Genomic DNA, 17176 nt, shown 5'->3' with positions numbered 1-17176 from the left:
GAGGTGGTACTGTTCTTTTAGTTACCTGGTGATTAAAATGTTCCAATTGTTACTATTGCAAATTCACTGTCAATCGAACCTGACGTGATGTAAGACCTCAGAAAGAAAGTTCAATGAGGAACTGATATCAGAGCACCAGAGTGGCTCTGTATGGCTCCAGTGATATCACATCCATGCTGCAACTGACATTGGGATGGAACCAAAGTGCAACCACCAGCACAGGAGGACTGTTGCAAATTTTCCAGATCACTTTTCCAGTCTGGCACCAGGGGATATTCAAGAGGTAATAAACCCTGCAGGTAGAGTATCCAACAAGGAGATTGTTTCTAAAGGTAAGAACATTTTTCTTTTTCTTTTTCTTTAGAGATTTGACATTTAGGAGACCAATATAGATGAGGCCCTGTTACATATCACCTGGACCAGGGTATAGGTCAATTTGGCACTTTGAGATATTACTGGGGCAAGTTGACAGTGGTGCCTGGCACAGCAAGATAAAATGTGATGCAGGTGACTTGACGAAGTGTGACAAATTCACAGAAGCTTAGCAAGAGCATAGTGTTCAGTAGGAATAGAAAACTGTCTCAAATATACAACGTGATCTAAACGAGGAAAGTATTGCATGCAAAATGTTCACTAGAAATACAGGTACACAAATGCTTTTGCTGTTTAAAAAATGTATTAGAGCAGGAAAGTATGAATGACAGAACAAGAAGTGTCAAGATGCAATATAAAAAGTCATTTTTGAGTGCAGTGTGTGTTCTATTGATATTGGGTTAATTTTCTTAATAAACAATTTTTGAGGAAACATTAGATATACATATTTTTTTATTGTTCTATATTACCTCTATATAACAATTTTATCTTTCAGGCATTGAGTCAATGTCTTCTGAAGCATGCAATTGCTCTGTGGCAACTCCTCTCCGCTCGAAAGTCCGAACATCTGATCAGGCTTAAAAGGGTAGGTGCTGACATCTTCCAGCTTCAAGCTTTTAGAAATTTCATAGTCCTTAATTAGAGGAACAGTTTTTCTCAAAGGATCTTCTTGAATGCATGATAATGTAAATATCTTCAACAATGTGTGGAATCTTGGAACACTTCATGAAGCACATGTTATTAAATTAATCTCAAAATGCGTTTTTTAAAAAAAAAAAAAAAAAGGCAACTAGAATTCACGCGAAACACCATAAAAATTATTTCTGACAAGCACACTCTAATTTGATCTAAAAAAAAAAAAAAAGATCAAATTAAAGCAGGAAATTGTGCAAATCCGCGTTACCAAGTTCTTAGACGAAATGTGACACTGCTTCTTTGAGGAATCTAGGAGCAGCATTACACCAGAATGCTTACCAAAACTAATAACTCTTCAGCCTCTCCCAGTCAGAGAGTGCAGTGGATTTAGATGTCTGTCAAGCGGTAGTCTCTCCTCCTTAATGGACTTGAAGTCACCCCCTAGTAATTTTAATCCTGTGCGGCATATTTGCTATAATGCCATTTTAGCGCAGTAGAGTGTCCTGTGTGAAGGGAACGGATATAAACATTATTTGTTGGCTAATGCTGGCACTATACCTGTCACCGCAGCATAGTGTCCCATGTTATCTGTATGAACCTTGGAAATTACCTTTTGAAAGAATTCGTGGCTTAGATCGGACAGCCTTTGGGACCTTTCTGTGAACCCGAAGTGGTACACTCAGTCATAGCCACGGCTTCTCTGAAAAGTACAGCTGGTGCTCATAGGGTGAATCTCTTGTGGTAACAGAGCCCTTCATAGCGAATTGCAATACCACTCCTCGTTTGCACATGTTGTTAATTCTGTTCACATTTCACTATAGGATTGTTAGAAATGGGATGTTCGAGACATATGAGCTGTAGATTGTATACTTGTGCATAGATCGCCATCTGTGTTGGGCTCGGATGTTTGCACTTTGTTTTTGTCTTGGAAGAATTCTTTTGTAGTCACGAGGTAGGTGACTCCTCCTTAGGACGATAGTGCACATGGGCATCAGATCCATCTTCAGATAGTTTTTTTCTGCCATCGGGTTTGGATGTGTATTGCGACGCTCCGGTTGGGGATCATCTTCGAACCTTCTCGACGTGCATCTTAAAAATCCAAGTACTTCGCCGACCATGCAAGCAGTACATGGAATGGACTCTGTAGGAGAGTAGGGTCTGCTTTCTATGTTCACCCCCACTTTTTGCTTTTGCTTTACTGGTTTTCGACTTAGATGTGGCTGTGGGCCTGCTAACCAGACCCACAGCCCTGCTGTTCTCTCTCTAAATTGATACTATGTACTTTAGATGCATAACCCATTTGGATAGGATCACCTTATTGGCCCCTGTACAGTGTACCCTAGGTACCCAGGGCATAGGTGTACCCTAGGCCTACCAGGGGCTGCAGCATGTATTATGCCACCCCTGGCCTGGCCTTCCATTATGACACAACTGGCTGATCACTCAGCTGGGGCAAGGTCGTGTAATCACCCCTTGCTTAGGTGTAGTATTCCTATACCTAACTTACATATAGACACATGTGTACCTATCAGCCACTCCTATGGCAGGCCTTAACAATCCTGGAGGCAGAGTGCTTGGTAACATGTGAGATGGTGCTCTAGCATGAGCTGAGCCTGTCTGCAGCTTTCGGAACCATGTCCTTATAGCTGTTCTATGATATAGCCTACCATATACTCTTAAAGTGCCTTATAATCTTAAACGGTTATGGTAACTATGGTTTGGCTTTATCAAAACATGTCGTGTAAGGTGTCTAACACTTTGGAATAATACCCCCATCCCATTTCTGGGGATGAGGATATTATCCCTCCCTTCTAGAGGGAGAAGACATGTTGTAACCTACTTACCCGGTTAAAGTTAACCAGAGCCCCAGCATCACAAAATGGATGCTGCTGCCACAGACACGAGTCTGACCTCCTGCTGCTGGGAGTGATCCCGGCAAGGGAGGCTTGGACAATAGGTTTCCTGCCTTGGGAGGTGCTAGCACCACCCCAGACAGGCCTTAGTGTATTGGGGCAGGGAGGGATGAATAGAATGAGACATGCCTGGGGCACACAAGGTGTCCCGTGCATAGTCCAGTTCAAACCGGTGCTGTGGCACTCCAGCCCCAGTCCTGGCGCGAAACTGGACAAAGGGAAGGGGGTGTAACCACCCCCCTCCCAGGTCCCACCCATAAGGCGTGACCTAGCAGGTATCCCAGCCCCCCAGATTAGTATAATAGTGGGAGTTGGGCCTCAAGACTTTAGATTATCCTGAACCTGCAACTTGAACAGAAACTCTGGACCTTCGACATTCGACGAAAGAAGAAGACTGAAGAATCTCCCTTGTGGCCAAGGAGTGGCTACCCTGTGCAAACAGGCACCATCAAGAGACTACCCTTTGCTTTGCTAAAGTTCTACGAGGGACCGACTGCAGAGCCCGACCAGAGCCTTGACTTCCAGACTTCTCCGACCCTGATCCACATCCACAGCCGAGCTGAGATCCGTGGAGGCGACGAGAGACGTGGGACCGGCTACCTGGGAAAAGTGGCTAGTATCTTCAAGCGCAGCTTCTGAAGCACCCTCGAAGTTGTGCACCGGGGATTGAGAAGCCCCAACCCCAATCACCATCTGCACCGAAGATCAGCCCCCCACACTCCACGAGTCCTGCGTGGGGCCCTTCTGCATTTTCCTGCTTGCCGCGTCTGTCCGGTTGCTTGCCCGCTGGCTAGTGGCCTTTGAGACGACGCACCCTGAAATCTTCAGCGCTGGTTTGGCTCCTCCAGACTGGCTCCCGCTTCTTTGAAAAAGAGAAGCACCCCAGACCTTCCTGGTCTGCACCAGAAGCAAGTCCTCCGTTCTTCGTGGATTCCGCTTGCCAAGGCTTGGTGAGTCCTAGTCCAACTTCGACGCCGCCGACAGCAAGAGCCTTCGTGGGACAGCTCGCCTCCTGGTCCTGGTCGTCCTCGACGTTCCCTGGTCCTCGTGGCTGTAGCGACAAGCTTCACCTTCACCTGCAATCTTCACGACATCGCCTGGTTCCTTCCTGGTTCCACGTGGTCACTGGCTAGTGACCTTGACTCTGTCCCTTCTGCTTGCAGGTCTCCTCTCTTCTTGATCCCAGCCTTGGGATCCACCGGACACTCTTCACTGACTGCCTGTCAGCAACTTTCCTTCAGGCATCCATAGAAGTCCACGACGAAACCCGACGCAAGTTCACACCTATGCATCCGCAGCCTGTTGGCTAGGTAACTTGGGTACTTCGGTGCTCACAAGGGTATTGACTATCCTAGGGTCTAGTTTCCGAGTCTCGACTTTCTAGCTATACCAGAAGTGTCCTAAAACTGTTTATTTCTAACTGCTAGTAATTCTATCGACTTTTACGCATTACGCGTGAGTGTTTCCACTCTGCACCTGAATCCCGTGGGCCTCCCACTTCCTAACTGTTGCTAGTGTAGTGTAGCCCCAGCGATTCCCTAGGCCTAGGCCTATCCTAATTCCGTGACAGTGGTCCTTGTACCACTTACTTAGTATATGGTTTGCATGGCCCCTAGGGCCTAACTGAATTACTTACCTGTGCGACTTAATGTATGCATAAATAAGACTGTGTTGTACTTACCTCTAATCTCATAAAGAGTGCTGAGGGTTTGACTAGAATAAATACACTTTATTTTATATAGATATCTGTTGTGGTGTCCTTTCATTTGGTATTCAAGGGATTATATATGGTATCACAGCTGGCTTCACATGCCATTCAGAGTTTAGCCTAAGACTGCTCTTGTCCATGCTACCACTAGGATAGCTGGTCTATAAGGTTGACTTTACAACCAATCACCATAAGGGTATTTGGACTGATATAAGGTGTACACTAGAACTAGTGACATCATACATCAGGCCAACTTCTCACATTGGTGAGCAGCGGTTGGGATCTGAGCTTGCTGTTGTAATACCATTGTGTTCGAGGCATGTGGGCTGCTGAATTCATATCTGTGCATAGATCGCCGCCTAGTGTTGGGTCCGGATGATTGCACATTGTTGTCCTGGAAGAGTCTTCGAAGCATCCTGAGATGGGTGACTCCTCCCCTGGACCACAGTGCGCATGGGCATCCTCTCCATCCCCAGATTGTTTTTTTCCGCCATTGGGTTCGGATGCAACTATCTTAGCTCAACTTCGGAATACTTGGTTTAGGCCAAAAGGCCTAGAGTTTTCGTCGGTACAGTTACCGCTCGGTGTCGACTACTAGTCCTAGTGCTCCACACCCTTTTTCAAACTTTCGATTCGCCTTGGTCAAAACTTCGACGCTCCACGACGATGGAATCGAGAACTCCGTTCAAGAGGTGTCCGTTGTGCCACGCCAAGTACCCTCACATCGACGTCCACCCGGTCTGTAACAAATGTCTCTCGCCGGATCACGACGAGTCAAAATGCATGGCCTGCGCACGGTTCCGATCCAAGAAAACTCTACGGAACCGACGGGCAGCGAGACTCGAGGCGCAGCAGGCAGCGCCCGCACCCACCAACATATTCAGCACCGAGGACGCCGAGAGCGTGGAAGAAATTCTATCTAGCCCCGCTTCGGAGCATGGTTCCCAATCGGACGACGATGACGAAGAGCTCTTTTGACGTGAAGAAGCCGTCGACGAGGTAGGGGACATCGACGAAGCCTATGGGGCTGAAGAAGACAGCTCCCCCGAGGAGTTAGGCCAATCCGTCGAAACGGAGGCCAAAATTAGTCGTCAGGCTCCGGTCGAGGGATCGCCTTCGGGCCTTACCCAAGACCTAATCCATGGTTCCTCGGCCCCGCCTTCCGGCCCGGCACTGAACACTATGCAAGAGCCAATATTACCCAAGACGACCGGGTTGTTAAACCCAAAAACATCCATCGCTCCAGTCCCTTCAAAATCGAAAGCGAAACTGGTGGTGGTCGGATCAAGGGCGTCGAAACAGTCCGCTGGCCCGGCACCGACGCCGAAAAAAGTCGTCGGCTCCGAACGCGTACAGAAAGACTTCGACGCCGAGCTCACCGCAGCAGACGCGGTCGACGCTCAGAAGAGGCGCGCCCTCGTGCACCACAAGGCACCGACACCTTCGGCGCCGACACCGAAGCCCGTCGCCTCCGCAGTCAAAATGGCCGCCTCGGCAACGTCGACGCCTAAAGCACCGATGCCAAAGAAGTCCTCGACTACGTCGACTATCGATGCATCCCTTCAAGCCAGTGACCCCCTTCCGACAAAAAAGTCGGGGTCGGCCTCCACACCTACTACCAAGATGCCCACCAAACCACCATCTCAGTTTGCTGTGCAGCAGGTCTCTGCCTCTCTTCAACGTATCCGGGACCAGGTAGCCCTCCACTCTACCTCGGGTCCCCACACTACCTCACCCGGTACAGTGCACTCGGAGCCCACCAACATCACCTTTGGGCTGCCACCGACATCGGCACCGAAACTTTTTCAAATTCGGACACGTGTCCTCCACACACAGTCCACCGCCTCTGGCCTAACGGAACACGACCCTTCAGGGCCACAGTTTATCGATGCCGACACTGGCAGGCTCATGCTCCACAAGCGCAAGATCACGCCAGTCAGGGAAGAGGTGCCATACAAAATTCCCCTCAAACGCAAGCTGCCGGCTGAGCAGGAACCAGTGTTGCAAGAACACTTCCATCCCCTCCCACTAGCTCCACAGTCCTTTTCTCCTACCCCTTCTGAATCGGACACAATGCAGGAATATGATGGGGACGATACCATCTACCCCGGGGACGCAGATCCCGATGACACACAGGATCCTGATCAGGCATGGGATGACCCCACAGACCCAAGTGTCACGCCACATGCTCAGGATGCGCAACTCTACAATATTAAAACTTCTCCTACAGAGGACACGGCCGCATTTAATGCCCTTATCGAACGGGCAGCTGCTCATCATGGGGTGGAACTGCACTCTGACGCCATTGAGGAGGACTTCCTGCTTGACACTTTCGCATCTTCGGAAAGAACTGTCAAGACTCTGCCCATTTTTAAAGGGGTTCTGAAGCCTGCCAAAGACATTTTCAAGGACACCACAAGAGCCCGAGTGTTCAACCCAAGGATTGAAAAGAAATATAAGCCTGCACCTGGTGACCCTAAATACATTAGGGGTCAGTTGCCATTAGACTCTATGGTGGTTGCCAACGCTCGCAAAAGAGCCCACTCACAGACAACTGGTGATGCTCCTCCCCCGACAAAGAGTCAAAGGTCCTTGAAACATCGGGCAAACGTGTGGCAGCGCAAGCAGCCAATATCCTGCGCATCGCAAATACACAAGCACTCCTGGCACGTTATGACAGGTCACATTATGACACCCTAGAGTCACTGCTCCAACACCTACCAGAGGAGTATAAAGAGTCAGCAGAGCTCCTCATTAGAGAAGGACAACTCCTCACTAATGCGTCCATCAAATGCGCCCTAGACGCAGCTGACACAGCGGCCAGGGCAATAAACACAAGTGTCATGTTACGACGCCATGCCTGGTTACGCATCTCAGGCTTCAAACCCGAGATCCAAAACAATATCCTCAACTTACCGGTTAACACAGAATTTTTATTTGGCCCAGACGTTGACACTACCCTAGAGAAAATAAAAAAAGACACAGATACTGCCAAATCTATGGGGGCGCTACAAAGCCAACAATTTCGTAGTGGCTCCTTTCGTCGCACTGGAAATAGGGGAACGTCAAGGGGCCAGGGGTCACAACAACAGTATGCTAAAGGTAGCACACAGACCACCTACGACAAAAACAACAGGGGTGGATATCGTGGATCCAGCGCCAAGGGTAGGGGACGTGGATATGGCAACACCAGGTCCTCCCCAAAAAACAAACAGTGACGCCCTCTCCCTACCCCCCGACCACTTAACACCTGTCGGGGGACGACTCCAGCTGTTCCTGCCCGCATGGAAGAACATCACCACAGACAGGTGGGTCAGGGACATCATTCAACATGGGTACTGTCTGGAACTAACTTCCACTCCACCCAACATACCACCAAAGCACCGTCCTATGTCAGCCGAACACTTAGATTTACTCCAGCAAGAAGTGCTTGCTATGCTCGCAAAAGGGGCCATAGAAGTAGTACCCACCGCCCAGCAGGGCACAGGAGTGTACTCTCTGTACTTCTTGATCCCAAAAAAGGACGGCTCGCTCAGACCTATCCTAGACCTGCGACCCCTAAACCTATATATACTGTCGGAGCATTTCCATATGCTCACCCTCCAACAGGTTCTCCCACTACTCACTCAGGGGGATTTCCTAGCTACACTAGACCTGAAGGATGCATACTTCCACATACCAATACACCCTTCACACAGGAAATACCTCAGATTCACCATTCAAGGGAATCACTATCAGTTCAAAGTTCTCCCCTTCGGAGTAACAACAGCACCCAGGGTCTTTACCAAGTGCCTGGCGACAGTGGCCGCACATCTACGAAGACAAAATATTCACGTCTTCCCTTATTTGGACGACTGGCTAGTTCAGGCCAAATCAGCACAACAATGTGCCGCCCACATGTCCCACACCATTCACCTTCTTCACGATCTGGGATTCTCACTAAATTACCCAAAGTCAAGTCTCCAACCTGCGCACGTACAACAGTACTTAGGCGCTACAATCAACACTCTGGCTGCCACAGCTCAGCCAACTTTAGTGAGAATCAACAGCATGCAACTGCTGATCTCAAAATTCAAACCTCAACACTCCCTACCGGCGCGAGTGTTCATGCAGTTGATAGGCATGATGGCCTCCTGCATCTTCATAGTCCCACACGCGAGACTACATATGCGCCCGCTTCAGGAGTGCTTAGCACGTCAGTGGAATCAGGCTCAAGGACAGTTGAAAGACCTAGTGTTGGTGAGCGGTCGGGCATACATCTCTCTGCATTGGTGGAATCCACAAAACCTTTGCAAGGGCCGACCGTTCCAAGAGCCTGTTCCACAAATAATACTGACAGCGGACGCGTCTCTCCAGGGATGGGGAGCTCATGTACTCAATTACACAGTGCAGGGACTATGGACTACACAATAAAAGAAGATGCACATCAACCTTCTGGAACTGATGGCAATCTTCCTGGCAATGAAAGCATTCAAAGTACACCTGTGCAACAAGGTCGTATTGATCCGGACGGACAACATGACTGCCATGTACTACATACAGAAGCAGGGAGGAACACACTCTCCACAGTTGTCTCATCTGGCTCAGAGCATTTGGAAGTGGGCCATTCAGAGGAACATATTCCTCATGGCGGAACACCTCCCAGGCAAAGACAACCAGATGGCGGATCTGCTCAGCAGACACAGCCACCAGATGCACGAGTGGGAGTTACACCCATTAGTGCTCCAACCGTACTTCCAGCAGTGGGGTCATCCAGAGATAGACCTATTCGCCACAAGGGAAAACGCAAAATGCCAAAGCTTTGCCGCCAGGTTCCCACATCCACAGTGGCAGGGCAATGCGATATGGATGAACTGGTCCGGCAGATTTGCGTACGCTTTTCCCCCAGCGCCGTTGATACCGCTAGTGGCACGCAAACTGCGACAGCACTCTCTGACACTCATCCTGGTTGCTTCAACGTGGGCACGCCAGCCATGGTACACCACCTTTCTGGAACTTTCCGTGGTGCCGCATCAAAGGCTGCGGATCAAACCCGCGCTTTTGACGCAGAACCATGGAGAAATTCAACACCCGGATCCGCAACAGCTGAACCTGGCAATCTGGCTCCTGAAGTCTTAGAGTTTGGCTACCTAAACCTGCCACCTGACTGTATGGAGATCATTAAGGAAGCTAGGAGACCCACTACCAGAGCTTGCTATGCAGCCAAATGGAAGAGGTTTGTCATTTATTGCAACAACAACCACATTAACCCACTAGACGCATCTATTCAGAACATAATCTGCTATCTATTACACCTATACCGATGCAATCTGGCATACACCTCAATACGTGTCCATTTAACAGCAATAGCAGCCTACCTCCAAAACAGGCAGCACCTCTCTTTATTTAGAGTGCCTGCCATCAAAGCCTTCTTGGAAGGACTTAAACGGGTGATTCCCCCAAGGCACCCCCCGGCACCGGTGTGGAACCTCAACTTGGTCCTCACCAGACTAATGGGTCCACCCTTTGAACCTCTCCATTCTTGCGAGATTCAATTCCTCACCTGGAAAGTGGCTTTCCTGGTTGCCATCACTTCCTTAAGGAGAGTTAGTGAACTCCAGGCACTAACCATTCAGGAGCCATTTATACAAGTTCACGCAAACCGGGTCGTACTACGTACCAACCCCAAGTTCATGCCTAAAGTAATATCGCAGTTCCACATGAACCAAACCATTGAACTGCCGGTTTTCTTCCAAAACCCACAAAATGTCGCTGAGAGGATGCTCCACACACTAGATGTCAAAAGGGCCCTCATGTACTATATTGACAGAACTAAAAACTTTAGGAAGACTAAACAACTCTTCGTTGCCTTCTCTCCACAACACAAAGGCAACGCCATTTCCAAAGCAGGTATAGCCAGATGGATCGTTAAATGTATCCAAATTTGTTATCAAAAAGCTAAACGCACATTAACGATTCCTCCACGAGCCCACTCAACACGGAAGTTAGGGGCGTCCATGGCTTTCCTGGGAAACATTCCTTTACAAGAAATATGTAGAGCAGCCACATGGTCCACTATACATACATTTACCAAACACTACTGTGTAGATGTACACTCAAAACAGCAAGCTGCTGTAGGACAGGCTGTTCTCAAAACTCTTTTTCAGACTGCTGCAGCTGGCACGGGTGGCCGCCGCTAATAGGAGGTACTGCTGTGTATTCTATGCACAGATATGAATTCAGCAGCCCACATGCCTCGAACTGAATATGCATCTGTACTTGGCATGTAGGGCTGCTGACATTCATATCGCCCACCCTCCTCCCCGGCGCCTGTCGCAGCTGCAGCTCTCAGAATTACTGTATAGCATGGTCATCACTTCCTGTATCTGCTCCATCACTGCCACAATGGCGAAAAACAATCTGGGGATGGAGAGGATGCCCATGCGCACTGTGGTCCAGGGGAGGAGTCACCCATCTCAGGATGCTTCGAAGACTCTTCCAGGACAACAATGTGCAATCATCCGGACCCAACACTAGGCGGCGATCTATGCACAGATATGAATGTCAGCAGCCCTACATGCCAAGAACAGATGCATACTGGTAAGTAGCATATTCAAATCTTGAGATACTAAATTGAAAGATCACACAGATATTGTTTAGGTACATATAATACTTAAGTCCTACTGGACTTAGTGGTTGTAGGTTGAAGGGAGTAACACACCCTGACTACAACTACTAGAGAGGTTGAGTAGATACAACTAGTGTAGGTAGGTGCACACACCACACCCTCACTAGAATCATGTCCCTGAATGGAGATCACACTGATGCTCCCTCAGGAGAGGAGAATCCTAGACAGGTTCCCTCTAGATATGATGCATTCACTTTCCAGGAGATGAGACAACTGTGTACCTCCAGAAGATTAAAACAGGGTTCCAACCCTACCCTTAGACAGCTAGTGGAGCTTCTGGAGGCCTATGATGCTGAAAGAGCTGCCAAGTATGGTGCCATAGCTGTAGATAAGGGTCTACCCACCACAGAGGAGTCAGATGGGGCTTCAGATGACGAGGTAGACAGCCAGGGCCAAGTAGGAAGACTTAGCCAGGCTAACCTAAGCTTACATGGGAGTTTGCATGGGGTCCCCCCATACAGACCCCCAAGTGGGCTTAACCAGAGAAGCAGGAGGGACAGATCCCCTTCAAGGGAATGCATCCACTCCCATGTCTCTAGCATCTCTAGTGTTTCCTCTCACAGGGGAATGACTTCCCCTGAGAGAAAGGAGCATGAAGCCAGAATGAGGGAAGCTAATCTGAGGATTCAGAGGGAAGAACTTGCCCTTGCCAAAGAGAAGCTTGCTCTGGCTAGAGAGCAAAAGTTAACCCACTGGTGGCAGAAATATCCCTAAGGATAGAGACAGACACTATGATAATAGAAACCTGAGCAAGATTGTCCCTCCCTACAAGTGTGGGGATGACATCCACAAATGGATAACTGCTTTGGAGAGAGCTTGCAAAGTACAGCAGGTACCCCAAAGTCAGTGGGCAGCTATCTTGTGGCTCTCCTTCTCTGAGAAAGGCAGAGACAAGCTCCTCACAGTTAGTGATGAGGATGCAGATAATTACACTGTCCTGAAGAGTGCTCTAATTGATGGGTTTGGCCTAACCACTGAACAATACAGGTTGTTGTTCAGGGATACCCAGAAGACACAGACTCAGGACTGGACTGACTTTGTAGATTGTGCCACTAAGGCTCTGGAAGGCTGGCTAGTGGGAAGTAAGGTTAAGGACTATACAGGATTTTATAATTTGATCATGAGAGAGCAAATCCTTAACAACTGTCAAAACCAGCTACTGCATCAACACCTGATTGATTCTGATCTGACTTCTCCCCAAGAATTGGGAAAGAAGGCAGATAGATGGGTCAGGACTAGAGTTAAGCAGAAAAACCAGAACCAGGGTGGTGATCAGAAAAAGGCAGACCAGAAGGGTAATGATCAGAAACAAAAAGACCAGAAGTCTTCACCAGGCCCCCAAAAGGCTCAGGGGGAGGGTGGTCCCAAAAAGGATAAAAAGAAAGATGGCCAAAAGAAACCATGGTGCAACTATTGTAAGTCCAACTCACATTGGTTTAGTGAGTGCACCAAAAAGGATAAGCCCCCAGCCACCATTGCCCCTAAGGCAACTGTACCCCCTAGTCCAGCTGTAAGTGGTGGTTCCCAGCAAAAGGGTGTAGTAGGGTTAACCCTGGGAACTGAGGAGGATTCTGGCCTAGTCAGAATACCTACTCAGGCTGTTCTGATCTGTGATGGGGACTTAGCTTTGTCCTCTACTGTAGGCCCCAGTAACCTGGGCAAGTACAGACAGACTCCTTTTATCAACCAAAGAATGGCTCAGGCCTACAGGGACACTGGGGCTAGTGTCACAATGGTGACACCTGCCTTTGTGGACCCTGGACAGATCATACTAGGTGAGAATTACCTAGTGACCAACGCTAGCAATGCCACTACCTCCCATAGTGTGGCTATTGTTAACTTCTCCTGGGGAGGGGTAACTGGCCTCAAGAAAGTTGTTGTTAGTTCAGACCTTCCTGTAGAGTGTTTACTGGGCAATTATCTTGAAACTTCAGTTTGGTCTGAAGTGGAGTATAGGAACCATGCAGAAATGCTGGGGATATATGCACATGTCCTTGCTGTGACCAGGTCACAGGCCAAAAAGTGTACCACTGAACAAGTGCTGGATCCTGAAACTATGGACCAGTCACAACCCAAGAGAAAGAGCAGTAGGGTTAAGGCTGTGCCTTCCCCCCTGCCTCAGGTGGTGGATCAGCCCTCCCAGGAGGATGATTCTGAGAGCCCTGAAGGAACTGTCCTAGAAGAACTTGAACCTGATCAGGTTGAGTTTCTTGGGACAGGGGGACCTTCAAGGGCAGATCTGAGGCAGGCTCAGTTAGACTGCCCCTCTCTTGAACCCCTCAGACAGCTGGCTGCTGCTGAGGCTGCAGGGAATGCTCAAGGTACCCATAGAGTGTATTGGGATTAAGGGCTACTGTACTCAGAGGCTAGAGACCCCAAGCCTGGTGCATCCAGGAGGTTGGTCATACCACTGAAGTTCAGAGGCTTCCTTCTTACCTTGGCCCATGATATTCCCCTTGCAGGACATTTAGGCCAGAACAAGACTTGGGACAGGCTTGTCCCTCACTTTCACTGGCCCCATATGTCAGAAGATACTAAGGAGTTTTGTCGCTCCTGTGTCACCTGCCAAGCCAGTGGCAAATCAGGTGGCACCACAAAGACCCCCCTCATACCACTACCTGTGGTGGGGGTTCCCTTTGAAAGAGAGGGCATAGATATTGTAGGACCAATGGACCCACAAACAGCATCTGGGCACAGATTCATACTGGTGATAGTGGACCATGCCACCAGGTACCCAGAAGCTATTCCCCTGAGGACCACAACAGCTCCTGTTGTGGCAAGGGCCCTGCTTGGAGTATTCTCCAGAGTGGGCTTTCCAAAGGAGGTCATTTCTGACAGAGGTGCCAACTTCATGTCAGGATACTTGACTGCAATGTGGAAGGAGTGTGGTGTGAACTACAAGTTCACCACACCCTATCACCCACAGTGCAATGGGCTTGTTGAGAGATTCAACAAGACCCTAAAGGGAATGATAAAAGGTTTACCAGACAAGCTTAGGCGAAGATGGGACATCCTTTTACCCTGCCTTCTGTTTGCTTACAGAGAGGTCCCACAAAAGGGGGTTGGCTACAGCCCTTTTGAGCTTTTGTTTGGGCATCCTGTAAGAGGACCCCTGTGTTTGGTAAGGGAAGGATGGGAGAGACCTCTCAGACAACCCAAACTTGACATAGTGGATTATGTACTTGCTCTCCGCTCCAGGATGGCAGAGTATATGAAGAAGGCTTCTAAAAACCTTGAGGCAAGCCAAGAACTCCAAAAAGCTTGGCATGACCAAAAGGCTGTACTGACTGTTTACCAGCCAGGGCAGAAAGTGTGGGTGTTGGAGCCAGTGGCCCCAGCAGCACTCCAAGACAAATGGTCTGGACCCCACACTATTGTTGAGAAAAAGGGAGAAGTCACCTACTTGGTGGACCTTGGGACTCCCAGAAGCCCCCACAGGGTGCTTCATGTCAACAGATTGAAGGCATATGTTGACAGGGCAGACATGGGCTTACTCATGGCTACAGATGAGGGGCAGGAGGAAGAGAGTGACCCTCTCCCAGACCTGTTGACTCAGAACCCTGACGATGGCTCAGTTGATGGTGTGGTCTTTTCTGACAGCCTCACTGCCCATCAGCAACAGGACTGCAGACAGGTTCTGCAATCCTACAGACATATGTTCTCTCTGACCCCAAGTCAGACAAACTGGTGCACCCATGAGGTGGACACTGGTGACAGTCTGCCTGTGAAGAGTAAAATCTACAGGCAACCTGACCATGTCAGGGACTGCATAAAAGTTGAGGTACAAAAGATGTTGGAGCTGGGAGTCATTGAACCTTCAGAGAGCCCTTGGGCTAGTCCTGTAGTTCTTGTGCCAAAACCTCACACCCAAGATGGTAAGGGAGAGATGAGGTTTTGCGTGGATTACAGAGGTCTCAATGCTGTCACTAGGACAGATGCCCACCCAATACCTAGGGCAGATGAGCTCATTGACAGACTGGCAGCTGCTAAGTTTTTGAGCACATTTGACCTAACAGGAGGCTACTGGCAGATCAGACTAGCTGAGAGTGCAAAGGCCAAAACTGCTTTCTCGACCCCAGGAGGACATTATCAATTTGTGGTAATGCCCTTTGGTTTGAAGAATGCACCTGCCACTTTCCAAAGGTTGGTGAATCAAGTCCTTACTGGGTTGGATGATTATTGTGCAGCTTATCTTGATGATATTGCTGTCTTTAGCTCCACCTGGGAGGATCACCTGGTCCACCTGAGGAATGTTTTAGAGGCCCTGCAAAAGGCAGGCCTCACTATCAAGGCCACTAAGTGCCAGATAGGGCAGAGCAAGGTTGTATACCTGGGCCACCTAGTTGGTGGGGGTCAGGTTCAACTACTGGAGAGCAAGATCCCGACCATAAAGGACTGGACTCCTCCAACTACCCAGACTCAGGTCAGAGCTTTCTTGGGCCTGACTGGGTACTACAGAAAGTTTGTTAAGAACTATGGGTCCATTGTGACACCACTTAATGACTTGACCTCCAAGAAGATGCCAAAGAAAGTTCAGTGGACAGTAAGCTGTCAAAAAGCATTTGATGACCTGAAGCAGGCCATGTGCAGTGCACCTCTTCTGAAAAGTCCAGACTACTCCAAAGAGTTCATTGTCCAGACAGATGCTTCTGAGTTAGGTGTGGGAGCTGTTCTTTCACAACTGAATGTAGATGGTCAAGACCAGCCCATTGCTTTTATAAGTAGAAGGCTGACCCCTAGAGAGAAACGTTGGTCAGCTATTGAGAGGGAGGCCTTTGCTGTGGTTTGGGCCCTGAAGAAGCTGAGGCTATACTTGTTTGGCACTCACTTCAAGATTCAGACAGACCATAAGCCCCTCTTGTGGCTAAATCAGATGAAGGGTGAAAATCCCAAACTTCTTAGGTGGTCCATTTCCCTACAGGGGATGGACTTCACAGTGGAACATAGACCTGGGACTGACCATGCCAATGCAGATGGACTCTCCAGATATTTCCACTTAGAACATGAAGACTCAACTGGTCAAGGTTAGTTTAATGTCCCTAAGTTTGGGGGGGGGGGGGTTGTGTAGGAGAGTAGGGTCTGCTTTCTATGTTCACCCCCACTTTTTGCTTTTGCTTTACTGGTTTTCGACTTAAATGTGGCTGTGGGCCTGCTAACCAGACCCACAGCCCTGCTGTTCTCTCTCTAAATTGATACTATGTACTTTAGGTGCATAACCCATTTGGATAGGATCACCTTATTGGCCCCTGTACAGTGTACCCTAGGTACCCAGGGCATAGGTGTACCCTAGGCCTACCAGGGGCTGCAGCATGTATTATGCCACCCCTGGCCTGGCCTTCCATTATGACACAACTGGCTGATCACTCAGCTGGGGCAAGGTCGTGTAATCACCCCTTGCTTAGGTGTAGTATTCCTATACCTAACTTACATATAGACACATGTGTACCTATCAGCCACTCCTATGGCAGGCCTTAACAATCCTGGAGGCAGAGTGCTTGGTAACATGTGAGATGGTGCTCTAGCATGAGCTGAGCCTGTCTGTAGCTTTCGGAACCATGTCCTTATAGCTGTTCTATGATATAGCCTACCATATACTCTTAAAGTGCCTTATAATCTTAAACGGTTATGGTAACTATGGTTTGGCTTTATCAAAACATGTCGTGTAAGGTGTCTTAACACTTTGGAATAATACCCCCATCCCATTTCTGGGGATGAGGATATTATCCCTCCCTTCTAGAGGGAGAAGACATGTTGTAACCTACTTACCCGGTTAAAGTTAACCAGAGCCCCAGCATCACAAAATGGATGCTGCTGCTACAGACACGAGTCTGACCTCCTGCTGCTGGGAGTGATCCCGGCAAGGGAGGCTTGGACAATAGG

The 17176-nt window shown here is 48.9% G+C and overlaps 1 protein-coding gene across 2 annotated transcripts in view; it reads left to right on the top strand.

Annotated features, from left to right (window-relative positions):
• Positions 1-17176, top strand: part of RNF213 (ring finger protein 213) — a 2329248-nt gene that overhangs the window by 2239234 nt on the left and 72838 nt on the right. For both annotated transcript variants that reach the window (XM_085617427.1, XM_085617426.1), the window contains exon 64: positions 869-958. In XM_085617427.1, coding sequence (XP_085473553.1) covers positions 869-958 — 90 coding nt within the window. The remainder of the gene's footprint in view (positions 1-868; positions 959-17176) is intronic.

Source organism: Triturus cristatus, chromosome 7 (genome assembly GCF_964204655.1).
Source record: "Triturus cristatus chromosome 7, aTriCri1.1, whole genome shotgun sequence".
NCBI lineage: Eukaryota > Metazoa > Chordata > Amphibia > Caudata > Salamandridae > Triturus > Triturus cristatus.
This window is presented reverse-complemented; position numbering and strand designations above follow the sequence as displayed.